The sequence below is a fragment of the Copadichromis virginalis genome, linkage group LG17 (assembly GCF_057382275.1).
Source record: "Copadichromis virginalis isolate Kocher_CV1m ecotype Utaka linkage group LG17, C_Virginalis_male_GT1.1, whole genome shotgun sequence".
Classification (NCBI taxonomy): Eukaryota; Metazoa; Chordata; class Actinopteri; order Cichliformes; family Cichlidae; genus Copadichromis; species Copadichromis virginalis.
In genome coordinates, this window is record NC_140634.1 from 23,610,772 (window position 1) to 23,624,924 (window position 14,153).

The 14,153-nt window shown below is 40.9% G+C and overlaps 2 protein-coding genes across 2 annotated transcripts; one reads left to right on the forward strand and one right to left on the reverse strand.

Moving 5' to 3' along the window:
- The first annotated feature begins 190 nt into the window (after nucleotides 1–190).
- On the forward strand, nucleotides 191–4,868 carry LOC146689454 (putative imidazolonepropionase). The gene is made up of 9 exons (XM_085437696.1): nucleotides 191–382; nucleotides 1,644–1,750; nucleotides 2,098–2,162; nucleotides 2,242–2,519; nucleotides 2,590–2,815; nucleotides 3,447–3,571; nucleotides 3,680–3,773; nucleotides 4,086–4,246; nucleotides 4,671–4,868. The coding sequence occupies exons 1-9, from the start codon at nucleotides 246–248 to the stop codon at nucleotides 4,774–4,776; spliced, it is 1,299 nt and encodes a 432-aa protein (XP_085293822.1). The 5' UTR covers nucleotides 191–245; the 3' UTR covers nucleotides 4,777–4,868.
- A 994-nt stretch (nucleotides 4,869–5,862) lies between these two features.
- Nucleotides 5,863–13,455, reverse strand: LOC146689455 (tetraspanin-9). The gene is made up of 9 exons (XM_085437697.1): nucleotides 13,099–13,455; nucleotides 9,387–9,428; nucleotides 8,858–8,937; nucleotides 8,569–8,760; nucleotides 8,420–8,494; nucleotides 8,220–8,321; nucleotides 7,996–8,127; nucleotides 6,917–7,000; nucleotides 5,863–6,226 (listed from the first exon to the last, which is right to left on the reverse strand). The coding sequence occupies exons 3-9, from the start codon at nucleotides 8,918–8,920 to the stop codon at nucleotides 6,155–6,157; spliced, it is 720 nt and encodes a 239-aa protein (XP_085293823.1). The 5' UTR covers nucleotides 8,921–8,937; nucleotides 9,387–9,428; nucleotides 13,099–13,455; the 3' UTR covers nucleotides 5,863–6,154.
- Nucleotides 13,456–14,153: the final 698 nt, after the last annotated feature.

The window sequence follows — 14,153 nt, forward strand, 5'->3', positions numbered from 1 at the left end:
ACCAGTTTTATGTTGTGATACAGACACAATAAAGTGATTATTGTACCCTTTCTTAAAAAATACGTGTGTTTGTGTGTCGTCTGATTTTTTTTTTGATTTTTTTTTTGGCGGGGGGTGTACAGTAAGCCCCACCCCCCCTCTGTGCACTTTAAACTCTGCTGTTTCTCTCTTGGGTAAATATTTGCCTGTTTCCTGAGTTGGCTTCAACACCCTCTCTCCTAAAGTTTGACTTCAGATGAGTCAAAATGTCCAGACCTTACAGACTGCTGGTTAAAAATGCCAAACAGCTAGTTTTGATCTGCAAAAACTCTGAGAAGTACCTGACCAAATATGGGATGCAAAATTTCTGCGTGATTGAAAATGGGAGCGTTGTAATAGGAAGGTAAGTTTGTCACAAATTCTGAATTTTATAGGCACATTTTCAGATCTCTAAGCTTTATAAAGGAGATGTCAAACATCTGGGTCGGGGGTCAAAAGTGACTACTGCTTCTGGTGTGAGGATTTAAACACAGTAGAAGAAGTCTATGCAAGGTTAGAAGCTTGTTAAAATCTCAAGATTTTTGAATTGTAAAGAAAGTGGGAATGTTTGGGTTCCAAAATCTATACATGTGCATGCTTTGTGCTCTACAAAAGCACATAAACTGACAGGAAACTGAATAAATGAGGAAAATTAGGACCTGCTGTTGAAGCTGCACTTTTCCCTTTGACACCTTTTGCTTTACACCATGTGATGGCAAAAGAAGGCTACAGGGATTATTGAGTAAAAGATTAGGTTTTGACTGTCAAATGTTTACTGTCCTGTTAAGTAAAATAAAGACAGTAGATTTTAAAGATGACTAAACTGGTGATAGGTTTTTATTGCACATGTAGCTGCACAAATGCAAAATTTTAAAGTCTCTTAAACGTTTGATTCAGAGCCTCTTCTACCATGTTCCCCTACAATTAGACAGGTTTGGTATTTTATTTATACACTACTTATTATTGTTATTTTCTAATATATCGCTAATTCACAGACCAAGCTGCTTTAGTGACTGAAATGATGAGCATCCCCATGTAATGTTAAAGGCTTTAAAAAAAATGGTTCTATTTGTATTTATCATATCTCTACTGTCTATCACAGATGCTCTGAAATGTTCTAATGTAGCTTATTACTTTCAGTCATTTTAATGCAAAAGAGGTCATCCAAGACGCCACTGTAGATCTGTTAGCTATATTACAATGCCAAACATCAAAATATAGCAAAAAAAAAAGTGAAAAACTACAATAGAATCAATGGTTCTGTTTAAAAAAACAGATCTGTTTTGGAGGTTGACAAATACATTGGGAAATGCTTGAAAATTACACAGGGCACATGAATAAATATGACAGGAGTCATAAATAACCTCTGTTGAAGGTTAAGAAGCTTTATTAGAGTCTCTCAGATTTCATCAGAAAGATGGAAAATATCTCATGTAGCTACAGAAGTGAGCAGAGCTTGTTAGGAGCTGTGCTGTGCTTTTGGGCACCAGTTTCAGGTTATTTGAAAAGTGATTTCTTAACCTGACGACCAATGATACACACTGGAGCGCCCCCTACAGGCTCTACAGACTCATGACATGTCAGAGAACAACGTCACTGGATGAATGTGTGCTTTTCCCTCACAGTGACGGGCTGATTAAAGCTGTAGGGCCTGCAGAAACCATCAGAGCTCAGTATGCAGAAGCTTTGTTTGACAAAGTGATCGATGCTGCAGGAATGTGCGTCCTGCCAGGTGAGCATTAGCTCTGTATCAGTTCTGTTGGCTTAAATATAAGCAGTCAGACGTGTGAATTGTTGAGAATTTCTTGCCTTAGTGTAATGTAAAAAAATACTTGATGTTCTAAAAAAAGACTCCCAGACATTTGTTTTGTTTGTTTTCTGTTTTCTCCCATTATCATCATCAAATTTACAGACTAAAGATGCTAAATTTAAATGATTTGTTTGATATCAAGCTTGTGAAAAATATGCAAAAAAACTAAGAAATCAGGAAGGAGCCGAAGTCCAAAGTACTTTTAATGTTTGACCTTTTACTTCTGCCTCTTCTCGCAGTGATTAACTGCTGCAAACTTCTTGTTTCAGGCTTGGTTGATGCTCACACTCATCCAGTCTGGGCTGGGGACCGGGTGCATGAATTTGCAATGAAGGTAAATTATTCTGCTTAACTTCACTTCGCTTCACTGAGCATCTGAACTGTTGATGACATGCTCGGCGCTCCATCTGCAGCTGGCAGGTGCCACCTATATGGACGTGCACCGAGCAGGTGGAGGCATCCACTTCACGGTGGAGCACACTCGAGCCGCCCCCGCCTCGGACCTCCTGGCGACCCTCCGCAGCAGGTTGATGCGGATGCAGCGAGCGGGCACCACCCTGGTGGAGTGTAAGAGCGGTTACGGCCTGGAGTTGCAGACCGAGCTGAAAATGCTGGAAGTGATCGAGGAGGCCCGGCGCTCCCTACCTATAAACATCTCTGCCACCTACTGCGGAGCTCACGCAGTGCCCAAGTAAGTATAACTATTTTTGCCTTATATTCCATATCTCCTCCTCCTCCTCCACGTCTTCCTCCTCCTTCAGAGGGAAAACAGTGGCAGAAGCTACAGAGGACATTCTGAGAGTTCAGCTGCCTCGGCTGAAGGAAAGGATGTCTGCTGGGACTCTCAGAGTCGACAACATCGACGTGTTTTGTGAGCAGGGAGTGTTTGACCTCAGCTCGAGCCGCTCCATCCTGCAGGCAGGCAAACAAATGGGCCTCAACATCAATTTCCATGGAGATGAGCTTCATCCCATGAACTCTGCTCAGGTATCTGCCGAAGCTTATGTATACACTGTAAGCTACAGCCTAAAGATGAATATTCACCTCTGAACCACATCATAACCTTCAGTTTCTGCTCACCGGATCAACAGTACTCATATTATTTTAGTTTACACCAACTCCAAAGAAAAATATCAGCTAGTTTCCACCTTTGTGATGAAAACTAGCATGCTTCATTACCATCTTTACTACCAGACCTACGCTCTTCTGCATCTGGATAGTCTCCAGATCCCCGTACAGATGGATTGAGAAAACAAATGTTCACAGAGTCATGTGAGTTTTGTGGCCTTATTAAACAGTTTCCATACACCCATATGTTTTTTTTCTAAGAACATATGGGTGTACAGAATATATGTTATTTCAGCTGCTGATAATCTTTGACTTTCAGAGTAATACAGTCTAACACATCCAAAAACATGGTCAGGAAGGCGAGGGAAATGTCACTATCGACAAAAAAAAAGACACTAAAGGCGCATAAAATATAATTGATGATCCGGGGCCAAATGCAGATGAGCTGCACGGAGACCTTTGGATATTTATCTGAAACCTAACAGTTTAATTGTTTATTAATAATCATCTGAGGTCCTGTCTTGTTAAACAGAGTGTGCATTTATTTCAGATGGGGGCGGAGCTTGGAGCCTTAGCCATCAGTCACCTGGAGGAGGTGACAGATGCAGGAATTGCTGCCATGGCCAAAGCAAAAACTGCCGCGGTCCTCCTGCCGACTACAGCTTACATTCTGCGGTACTGTAACACACACACACACACACACACACACACACACACACACACACACACACACACACACACTTTAACCGAGAGTTTTCGAGTAATACATTTATTGATGTTTAGGTTGCCCCAGCCTCGGGCCAGAGACATGCTGGACGCCGGAGTGATCGTGGCCCTCGGCAGCGACTTCAACCCCAATGCCTACTGCTGCTCTATGGTGAGTGCAGGATGTCTGACTCCTCCTTTGTCTCTGTCACAGCCACACGCTGTATATAAAAGATGGATGTAAGTACTGTGACATTACCCATGAAGCCTAAACATTATGTTTCCGTTTTTCCTTAAGCAAGAATGATAAGTTATTAGCTTCCACTGAGGTGCAAACTGCTGCTGTAGGCATGTAAAGTTGGACATTTTAACATGGAAGTCTGGAGGGGTTGATTCACTTCAAGAGTCTGCCTCAAGTGGCCAATAGAGGAACTGCAGGCTCCCCTCTGCTTACATCCCCCTCTGTTCTTTTTCTCTCCCTCAGCCGATAGTGATGCATCTGGCCTGTGTTAACATGAGGATGTCCATGCCAGAGGCTTTGGCCGCCGCCACCATCAACGCGGCCTACGCCCTCGGGCGCTCCCACACACATGGATCGCTGGAGGTCAACAAGCACGGAGACCTGCTGCTCCTCAACGCCACACGGTAAGCCCACCCACAGCAGAGAACACTTCAAAGACCAATTTCATGTTTTTATGGAGCTTAAAAAAGTTAAGGTAAAATTTAAAGAAACAGCTGTGTGTTTCTATTGTGGAAATAGTGCAATTATTTACTCTGTGTGTTGCACTCAGTCACTCACTGCTTGCAGTTTAGTGCTGCCTTTAACTGTAATGTTGTATTAATGCATGGTTTCATAATTTGAACCATTATTTTACCAGGTAGCTTTATTAATTGTGCAGTTTTAGTGATTCCTAATCAGAGGCAGAAACTTTGGTGTGCAGATGTTTAGATTTGGTGTTTTTCTGATACTTCTGACCTCTTCCTACATTGAAAATCTAATATTGTATCAGCTTTACATTAGAAATAAGAAATAAAAATAACAGAGGCTGTCCTCTGTGTCGTTCTGCAGGTGGGAGCACCTGATTTACCAGCTGGGAGGACATCAGGAGCTCATCCGGTATGTCATCATCAAAGGGGACGTCGTCTATGATAACAACAAAATCCTGGACTTGTAACTGTGGAACTAGATTAACAGAGTGAAGTAAAACTATCTAAAAATTTAAATGTGTGCTTAAGGAGCTAACTAAAATAAAGTTTTAGTCTCTTATGTCAGTGTGGTCACACCTGTCAGCCCAATAAGCACTGGGAGGCTTCGGTCCAGATGTTTATCTATGTTCATGTAGTGCTCTGTCCAAGCATGAAGCCATGTCATATCAAACAGCTCTCTCCTTTTATCAGTCACAGTCCCTACATTTAAAATCCTTCCACTCCTACCTCTCCTTCTCTCACTGCCTCCTAATATGCCGTCCCCCTCTCCTCTTCCTTTGTCATCAGACGATTGTGGGCGATTGTGGCTCAAGAGTTGGGAGTTCGCCTTGTACGGTAATCGGAAGATTGCCGGTTCGAGCCCGGCTTGGACAGTCTCAGTTGTTGTGTCCTTGGGCAAGTCACTTCACCCGTTGCCTACTGGTGGTGGTCAGAGGGCCCGGTGGCGCCAGTGTCCGGCAGCCTCGCCTCTGTCAGTGCGCCCCAGGGTGGCTGTGGCTATAATGTAGCTTGCCATCACCAGTGTGTGAATGGGTGGATGACTGGATGTGTAAAGCACTATACAAATACAGGCCATTTACCATTTTACCATTTCAGACAACAGTAGTATTTTCGCCCTTTAGACCAACAGTGCCATCGGTCTGGGTCTGTTAACAGAGGCCTCAAACAATCTGAAATCTCATGTTAATAACCATTGTTTAGTCTTGATTTATTTTTTAAATCAAAGTCACAGAGAGCCACTGAAAGTGGGCAAAGGTTCATGACCTAGATCAGATCACTGCTGTTAGAAAAGCTGAGTCAGGAGAGAGAGAGCTTTCCCTCTCAGGTGATCAATCAGTTCACTGAATTACCTGATCTGACCTCTGTGAAGCCTGCAGAGGCATGAAACTCTCTCTGCTTTTATCAGAGGATTGCAGCAACAAAAGAAAATCTCAGTAATCATCACCTGGAACAAAAAAATCTCTTCAAACCGCATTTCTGTAGAGTGCTCTTTATCTTTATTGAACATGTTAGTACACAACGCTCGCCTTATCTAAGCATTTTTCTCACACGCGTGGCTTTCAACGACTTGATAATTCATTCCCAGTCTTTTCTGTTCTGATTTTTCTCGTGTTATTACTTTACATTAAAAAAACACAATATATTGTGATTTTTATAAAAGCTAACTATAAAAAAACAAAAAAAACCCTAATTTAAATGCTATTCACAACAATAAATGGGTGCAGAGATGGAAAAAAGATATACGGTTGTAGTGGTACACATAAAAACTGGCTTTTTAAAAACTCTAACGATGATATATTTTATGTACCCAAAGCTCAGCTGTGTGAAACACCTCCATTAATCCCCTCAGGCTTCGTACTTCTTCCCTGCCCGGTGGATCTGCTGGTAAAGTGTCATGGAGAAAGCCATGCCGAGCAGCTGGAAACAGAAAAACACTAAAGTTAATAAAGAGCTGTGTTATGAGGCAGGATTTAGTGCTTAGCGAGTTAACTTTAGAAGGTGGTTCCCTTCTTAACCAGCATAACCAGCCCTAAACCGTTTCTGGAGTCTGATAAGAGATCTACATGATCAAATCAAGGCTTTTTGGCCGATCAGTTCCCTGGAAAATTGTATCACAATTCCTGGAAGATAATAAGATGGTCTCTAGGGTTATGGGACAGTCTGAAGTTTTTGTTTTTCCTCTCATGAGTAAGAAAATAGATCCCCAGGGGAAGTTTATTTCCTGTTGTTCTTTGAGCGTTAATATACTGAAACCGCCCTAAACTTTTGCCTCGTTTTACTCTTGTCAATACAGCCCATGAAGACTTGCTGTAATGTGCCATATTAACACTCAGCAGCAACCTGCCAACCCCAGTAGCCTTAGACAGAACCTCCAGGTAGCCTGGGGTGGTATCTCACAGCTGTTAGGGAAAGGGTCCCTAACAAAGTCTTTAAAGGCACATGGCCTTAATTGGCAGTAAAATGTCTTAAATGAATTTTCATTTAGTTTTTTGTGAATCTGTAACCCTGAGAAAGTTAAGGAAACTACATCCTGGATATGTTGAACTTGCTTCACTGCACAGACCCTGTGAGTATTTAAAGTCTGGATGTGAATAAAGTGCTGCTCACCTGTATGACCAACACACACATCGCAATAGTCCCCAGAAGGTGCTTGTTGTCGTCCAGCCACTCCTCAACCTTCTCATAACAGCCCTGAAAAGACGAAGGAAACCAGATCATCAGGAGACATCTGGTCACAAAAACGTTTTACACTGAGTTCACTCTTTTCTCCTTTTGTTCATGGTTACTAACATCTGTTGTTGTTTCTGACACATTCAAACACAACCTAATGCTTCTTTAAATTCAAATAAAACAAAAACAGTTTGGGATTAAGTTCGAGGTAAAGAAATAACAGGAAAACAGGAAAAGAACTGTAACACCAACTCATTAACTATATGAGTCGTGGTTGTGCAGCTCACTTTAAACCAGAGACCTCTTTTTAATCGTTTGAGCCAATAGGATCACAGTAACTGTGCCATGTTCATGTCACTTCAACCAATCAGAAGTTGCAAGGGCAAAACCCACGTGGGCCCAAATTTACTGCATGTGGCCTCTGTCCAGTCACGTGTCTGTAGGTGGGTCTAAAATGGAAGTTGTTGAACGTGGCTCTGATGCAGCTAGTTAGGCGTGGTAACTGCTGATAATCACGTGCTACCGGCAAAAATCGGGACAGTAAGTCAATTTCTGTCTTGGTGCATTTGCGCCGCTATGTGTTTTTGTGGTCTTCTTTTGCGGCTCATTCAGTGAATTTTGGTCAAAGTGTGGTGAAACTTGGTGTTTGGAATTGGTGATAGCTTCAGCCTTTCTTTGGCCGGTTACATGAAGTCTAAAGAATTTCTGGTGCGGTTTTGTTTGTTTAACGGACTTGTGTGCATTTACGTAACTGCTTGTTTAATCATGGTTTGTTTTCGTTGTGTTTGGTGGTTGTAGAAATGGTTTATATGAGATTTTAACTGAGATTCAGAGGTTTCTGTGGATACCACACATGTCGGGATTTATGTTTCTGACCCTGTGTTATAACCGATTAAATGTGATCTCCTCCTTTTTGCCCCCGGTATCGGGGGCGTGGGGCTTAAGTGGTTAAATTTATTGGGCCTTGTTGACAACAGAAGGAATAAAACAATCAGCAGATTGATAACTTCACCGACCCGTGTCCAGAACACATTGGAGGTGTTGCGTCCACAGTCCGGGTAAACCTGCTGGCAGCAGCGGTCAGGAACCACGTCATCATGGAACGCCGTGTGCCAGTCGCGGTGGTTCGTCACGCCGCAGCACTTCCACTAGTAAACAAGCAGGAAGGGAGGAAATGACAGTGCATCATTCACTCAACAAGCAGCTGGATTAAAGAGTTGCCTTTAATGCATCTGCTCACCTCTCCCTGTATCGTGTTCCAAGCATCCCTCAGGCCGGCGTTGTTGTCCGTGTTGTACAGCACCAGCCCTTCTTTCAGGTCCTGACGGGCATTTTCACTCACCTGTTCACACAGAACCAGAGAGGTGGATCATGGGATATGAAGGCACACTCATCTGCAGCCTGGGAGTGAGCATGATTGCTAGCGTTTTGCAGTCTTACCTTGTCGGTGTAGACAAAGAACAGGATGAGGAGGATAAGTTCAGCCAATAGGATGATCAGGAGAACGATGAAGAACTGAATAAAAGAAGAAAAGTGTCAACATAAGATGAACAAAAGTTCATTTATACTAAATACGGTAATACACTCACACTCAGCAGGAGGCACTTGTTCTCCTTGATGGCACCCAGGCAGCCCAGGAAACCCGTCACCATGACTAAGGTGCCGAGGGTGATGATGAGGTTGGCAGCGGAGAGCGAGGGGAAGGAGGGAGAGAGAGTGGCGAAGCTGCCCTGAGAAACCGAGAGCCATACGCCGACACCCAGCAATCCACAGCCTCCCAGCTGAAACACACAGGAAACTCAGACACTTCCTGCTGATTCGGTGACGATAAATTGCTTTAATCTCTTACTGCCGAGTCGGTGTGTGTGGAAAAATTACCCAGAAGAGCAGGTTAAAGAGGAAGAGCATGTACTTCACACAGCAGATGCAGCCGCGAGCCATGACTGAACCAACGGGCACTGAATAAATAAATAAATAAAGATTTTTTAATGGCAGATTTATATTAACAGTCTAAAAAAAAGTTACTAAAGCTTTGAAATAAACTGATCTCAAGAATACTACCCAAATTCCCCTTTAGGGCACCACTGTTCCCACTGTGCGCTGATAAAGTTTCTTAAATTATTTTGGTCTGTGCAAAGATACAACCACCAGTATTTACTTAATTTAGGTCTAAAATGAACTTTTATTACGTAGAGCTGCACCTACATCATAGTCAGTGGCAATGTTTTGAATTTTTAAGGGAACAAAACATGATTCGCTTGTTGTGTGTTGCTTGTTTGCACAGAAAAGCCACAAGTCACAAGTCACAGTCTGCTTTGATGCACATTATGCAACACTGACTGTAAACAGTTTCCTCTGCAGGGACTCAAAGTACAACCACAACACAGCAAAGAGGAGATGAACTCACCACTTGAACAAGCAGGAGAACGCAGAAGCTCTAGTGGTTTACCTGTGACACACAAACGTACACGAGCATTAACACGGCGCCTACAGGTGTAAACAAGTTTTTAATACCACTTTAACTGATACTGAACTTACCACACAAACAAACTGTTGTCACTTTAAAATGAAGGGTATGGTAAAAAAAACAAAAACAAATAAACAAGTATGTGGTTGACTTTAGGAACATTTTTAAACGTGTTTTGTTTGGTAGCATCTAACCTGACAGCTCCACACATCCTTCACCTGTCCAAAGTGTGGGAGTGGTGAATTTGTCCTCTGCTTTTGTTATTTAAATAAAAACTTCAAGACGAGAAGGTCACATAAATAACAAAAACGACTGAACACTCAAAAATCCCAACTATGGCTCGCTTCTAAAACTTTATTTATACATAAGCTTATATTCCTGTTCTTACCGTTTTAGAAATATTCAAAACAGCCTGAAACTGTTTTAGTCAAACTATAAATGACAAACTGAGCAATTCAAAATTAATGATCCATATTAAATTTAGAGGCAGTGTAAATTTAAATTTAATGGAACTTTTCATGAGGTCCATTCATAAAAAGTGTAATAGATTTTACTCTTACTTGTAAAATTGTATTTGAGATATTGTAAATGTTTTTAAGCACGTGCATTTACCCTGTAAACTGTAAAAAGTTCAGTAAGACGTAAGTGTGGTTAACAGATAACTGACTAATAATACAACTTCTCCAAGTCCAAGTACTTTCCACATTATGTTTTAGGTGGTGTCTTTCTCGGTCTCCCCACCACCAAAAGTTAAAAATAGAAAACTGGAAAGACATTACTCACAGGAAATGAATTCATTTAAGGACCAGCAGACACAGACTGCACACTCTAATTTTAGCCGTATTGATATCATCAGTAATGTTGGTAAACAGAATTTAGCCTCCAAGTACAGACCCTAGTTTTTTGGAAGCATTTTACATTATTGAACCTTTTATGAAGACAAACTTGTCTTTTTAACAATGCATCTCCTTCAATTGTAAATGTAATTTGTTAGAATTGTGCATTTTTAGAAAAGTTTACTGAGCCAAATGTGAGGAAAAGAGAAAAGAGATGGATTGTTTTTGTATTTGTATTTACAGCACAGAACAAAATATCCACATTAAAAAAAAAAAATCATTATAGCAAAATAATAATTTTACCTTGAATATACTTTTAAATATATATAGAATTGTTAAAAGCCTAAACTGAATTTTGAATTAATAACTAACTACACATGGCTATTGATTATTTCATTAATTCATTTATAAACATGTTAACTTTACAAATATCCCAATATCCAGGTAAACCTTTAAAAATGTGTATTTTGTCTGAACAATAGGGCTGCCACAAACAATTATTTTGATAGTCGACTAGTCACCGATTATTTTTGCGATTAGTCGACTAATCAGATCATCATCCACTGGACGTAAAACGTACAGCTTATTGCACCAGCAGCATCTGCTCTTATATAACTATCATTAGCTTACAGCTTTAAGTGTTTAAGGTATGTGCTAACTAAAAATAAAGACAAGATGATAGTTTATTAAATTTTAATGAAATTTGCAGATTGCCGTCTGCTCCTTGCTATCTAAAATATAACAGGACACCGGAGTATATTCTCGACCATCTCACACTTCTGATAATCAGTTGTCTGCTTGACGTTTATTCAGCTGTGTAAAAACTATAACTTTAATCTCAGCCAAACCGATTTACTCAGGAACAAATAAAGTACTGAAAAAAGCCAAACAATAACATTTTTAAGTTATCTAAGTGACTAAGTGAGTAGCGAGAGACGGCGGTGGGTTTGAAAACAATTTTCCGGGAGTCCGGTGTTCTCACGGGCTCTAGTGAGCCTTGCCCCCGGCTAGCTATCGAGCTAGTGGGTAACAGACGTCTCAGAAAACGTCAGAGCACTTTTGAAAGTATGTGGTGTCTTGATAAACTGAGCAGATATTTGAGGTTTACACAGCTACATTCTTGCCTGAAAATATGTTAAACGTTTATTTTGTGACCCAGAAAGAATAATAAGAGTAACATTAAAATTAACTAGCTGCCACCATTGTTGGAAACTGAGCAGGGCCGCGCTATGAATTCTGGGATAGGCTGGGCCACGAAGTATACACCCGACCCATCCTTCAAATCTGGGGAAATGAAGGGCGCATTTGTCGGAGTCTTCGAATTTGGACAGTCTTCGTCGTGTTGCTGTAACGTAATCGGCCTACAAATGCGGTCAGGAGGATGCGGTTCCTGAATTTGGACACAGCTACGATACTGAACGCTGCTTCTTCTTCTTCGGGATTTAATGGCAGCTGGCATCCTTCTACATGCAGTGCTGCCATCTTCTGTTTCAATCCGTTATTACACTCTTAAATCCTACTACTTATTCCTGCGTCTTTTGGGATCTTACAAAGCTTCAAACGACGTGTCGACTATTAGTCGTCGACGATTTTGATAGTCGACGTAAACGTGACCAGTCAACTAATCATGGCAGCCCTACTGAACAACAACACAAACTCAGATTTTCTGTCAAGTATTTATTATTATTATTATTTTATATATAAACATTTTTGACAAAAATTTGATTTTTTTAACAGTTGTTTTTTAAATGTGGTCAAAGCATGTGACAATTATGGGAATAAAATATGACAAAGAATCTAAACAAACTGAAATAGTAGTACAATTTTAAATTTAATTAATCACTGTTGTGCGTGTGTGTTTCTCTACTACAACATTTAACGTCATACACACTGTAGTAACACAGTATTTTTGAACACAGGTAAGACTTGAATCAGCTTACAAGTGATTAACTTTTGGAGTTGATCCAGATCTGGATAGAGGTCTTTTTATCATCAGTATTGGTGTCAAACACTCACCTCTTGTACTGTGACCTCACTAAAGGTAGCATGAGCACATTTTTAACTTTGCTTAGTTTAACAAATGCCATTAATTAATAATTAATTGATGGCATTTTTAATTAATGTCATTAAAAAAGCATTTGCCTACACTCCATCAGGGGAGACAAGGTTCACTTTCCCATAACCCATCATACAACTGGAAGTCTTTTTGCAACCAGAGAAGTCGCCCCCTTCTGGCCTTTGAAAATAATGACATCTTCCATCTTTTATATACAGTCCACACAATCACATTTTGAATGGGGCTTTCAGACGTGGGCACTACAAAAGTACGTAATTAAATACATTTTTAAGCTTCACAATTATATTAAATCAGAATTTTTTCATGCCCTCTGGCTCACATCATCACAAACTATCCCAAAACATCGCCCAACGATACAGCAGTTTCCAAATTTAAAAACTAGTGCGTGCAATAAATCTCTGCCTCGACGTGGTTTGACTGAGAAAAGCCATTTTGTTTTTGTTTTTTTAGACATATAGTGGGATCCTCGTCCCGTGGTGACGTCATCACCCAAACTTCAGTTTGCGGTCAACAGTTTGCGCTTTTTTAAAAAAAGAGAGGGGGGTGGGTAAGCGTAACTGTACCGGTGTTATTTTTAAATTCACCAACTTTATACTTTAGCGATAAGAAAAAATGCTAATGTCTGCCTACACGAAGCTAGCCCACTTCGCCGCGGCTCAGGCCGTGATTCTTTCCATGTCCATGTCGGGTAAAAGAAGAGGAGGAGGATGAGGACAAAAATGGGGGATCACTTTCTTACCGCAGTCAATGAAATTGCGCTCATCTCCCCGCTAACTTCTGGAGGTCCGCATGGTGCTCTGCCTCACAGCATCAGCGGCTTTTAACGTACAAATCCCGCAGTTGGAAGCTACGAAGTCCGCTCGGAAGTTTCCTCTATGGCTGGAGGAGGAGGAGGACGTTTTCTAGGGAGAAAGGCGGAGCACAGAACTGGAGGACTGGAGGCGTGACTTTCGGGGGAAGGGAAGACAGTGAGCCGGTCAAAGACCCCGGCTGGATAAATATGAGTATTAGAATAGTTCACATAGTTTCCTATCGTGGCTCAATCCTCCGATTTTATCGACACAGTTGAAGCCCAAAAGAGCAATGATGACAGTTTTGTTTCACCTAGCGGTCAACAGCGGTACTGCAACATCTAACAGCAAACAGGAGTATGAACGACCAGATATCAATTTATTTCAAAAAAATATTTCCATACTGATTAACACTATTTAATAATGCAAGACGTTTATACTGAGTTAAGTTATACATACAGTTTTAAATTTTTTTTATATAAGTATGTATATAGCTACATAGGGTTTTGGACATGACTCACTCGTTGTTATTTCGCCTCTGTACACCACCACAATGGAATTTAAATGGTCATCAAACGCATCACAGTGAGACTGAAGTGCAAACATTCATCTTTAATTCAAAGGGTTTAACAGAAATATTGCACAGTCCCACATTTTCAAAAACATTTAAAAATATCTAATTTCTTTGCCCTGAGAAAGTCTTGGGTTGCTTTTGTAGTATGCTTTTGGTCTTTAATCATTTTCACTGTGAGGCACTGTCTAATCAGTTTAGCCCTGTACACTCGTATCAACAAACACACCATCAAAACATGACGGATAATAATAATGAAGAAATTCGCACAGATTTTTAAAAAGTGTATTTTTTCTAACAGCCAAATGGAGGTGACTCCTCTGGCTGCAGAGACACTTCCTGCGATCAGCTGTCCTCACTCTGTGACATCAGTAACACTTCCTTGCTCATAGGGGGTTGCCTGATTGCTGGAGTTTTAACTGCATTATTTTA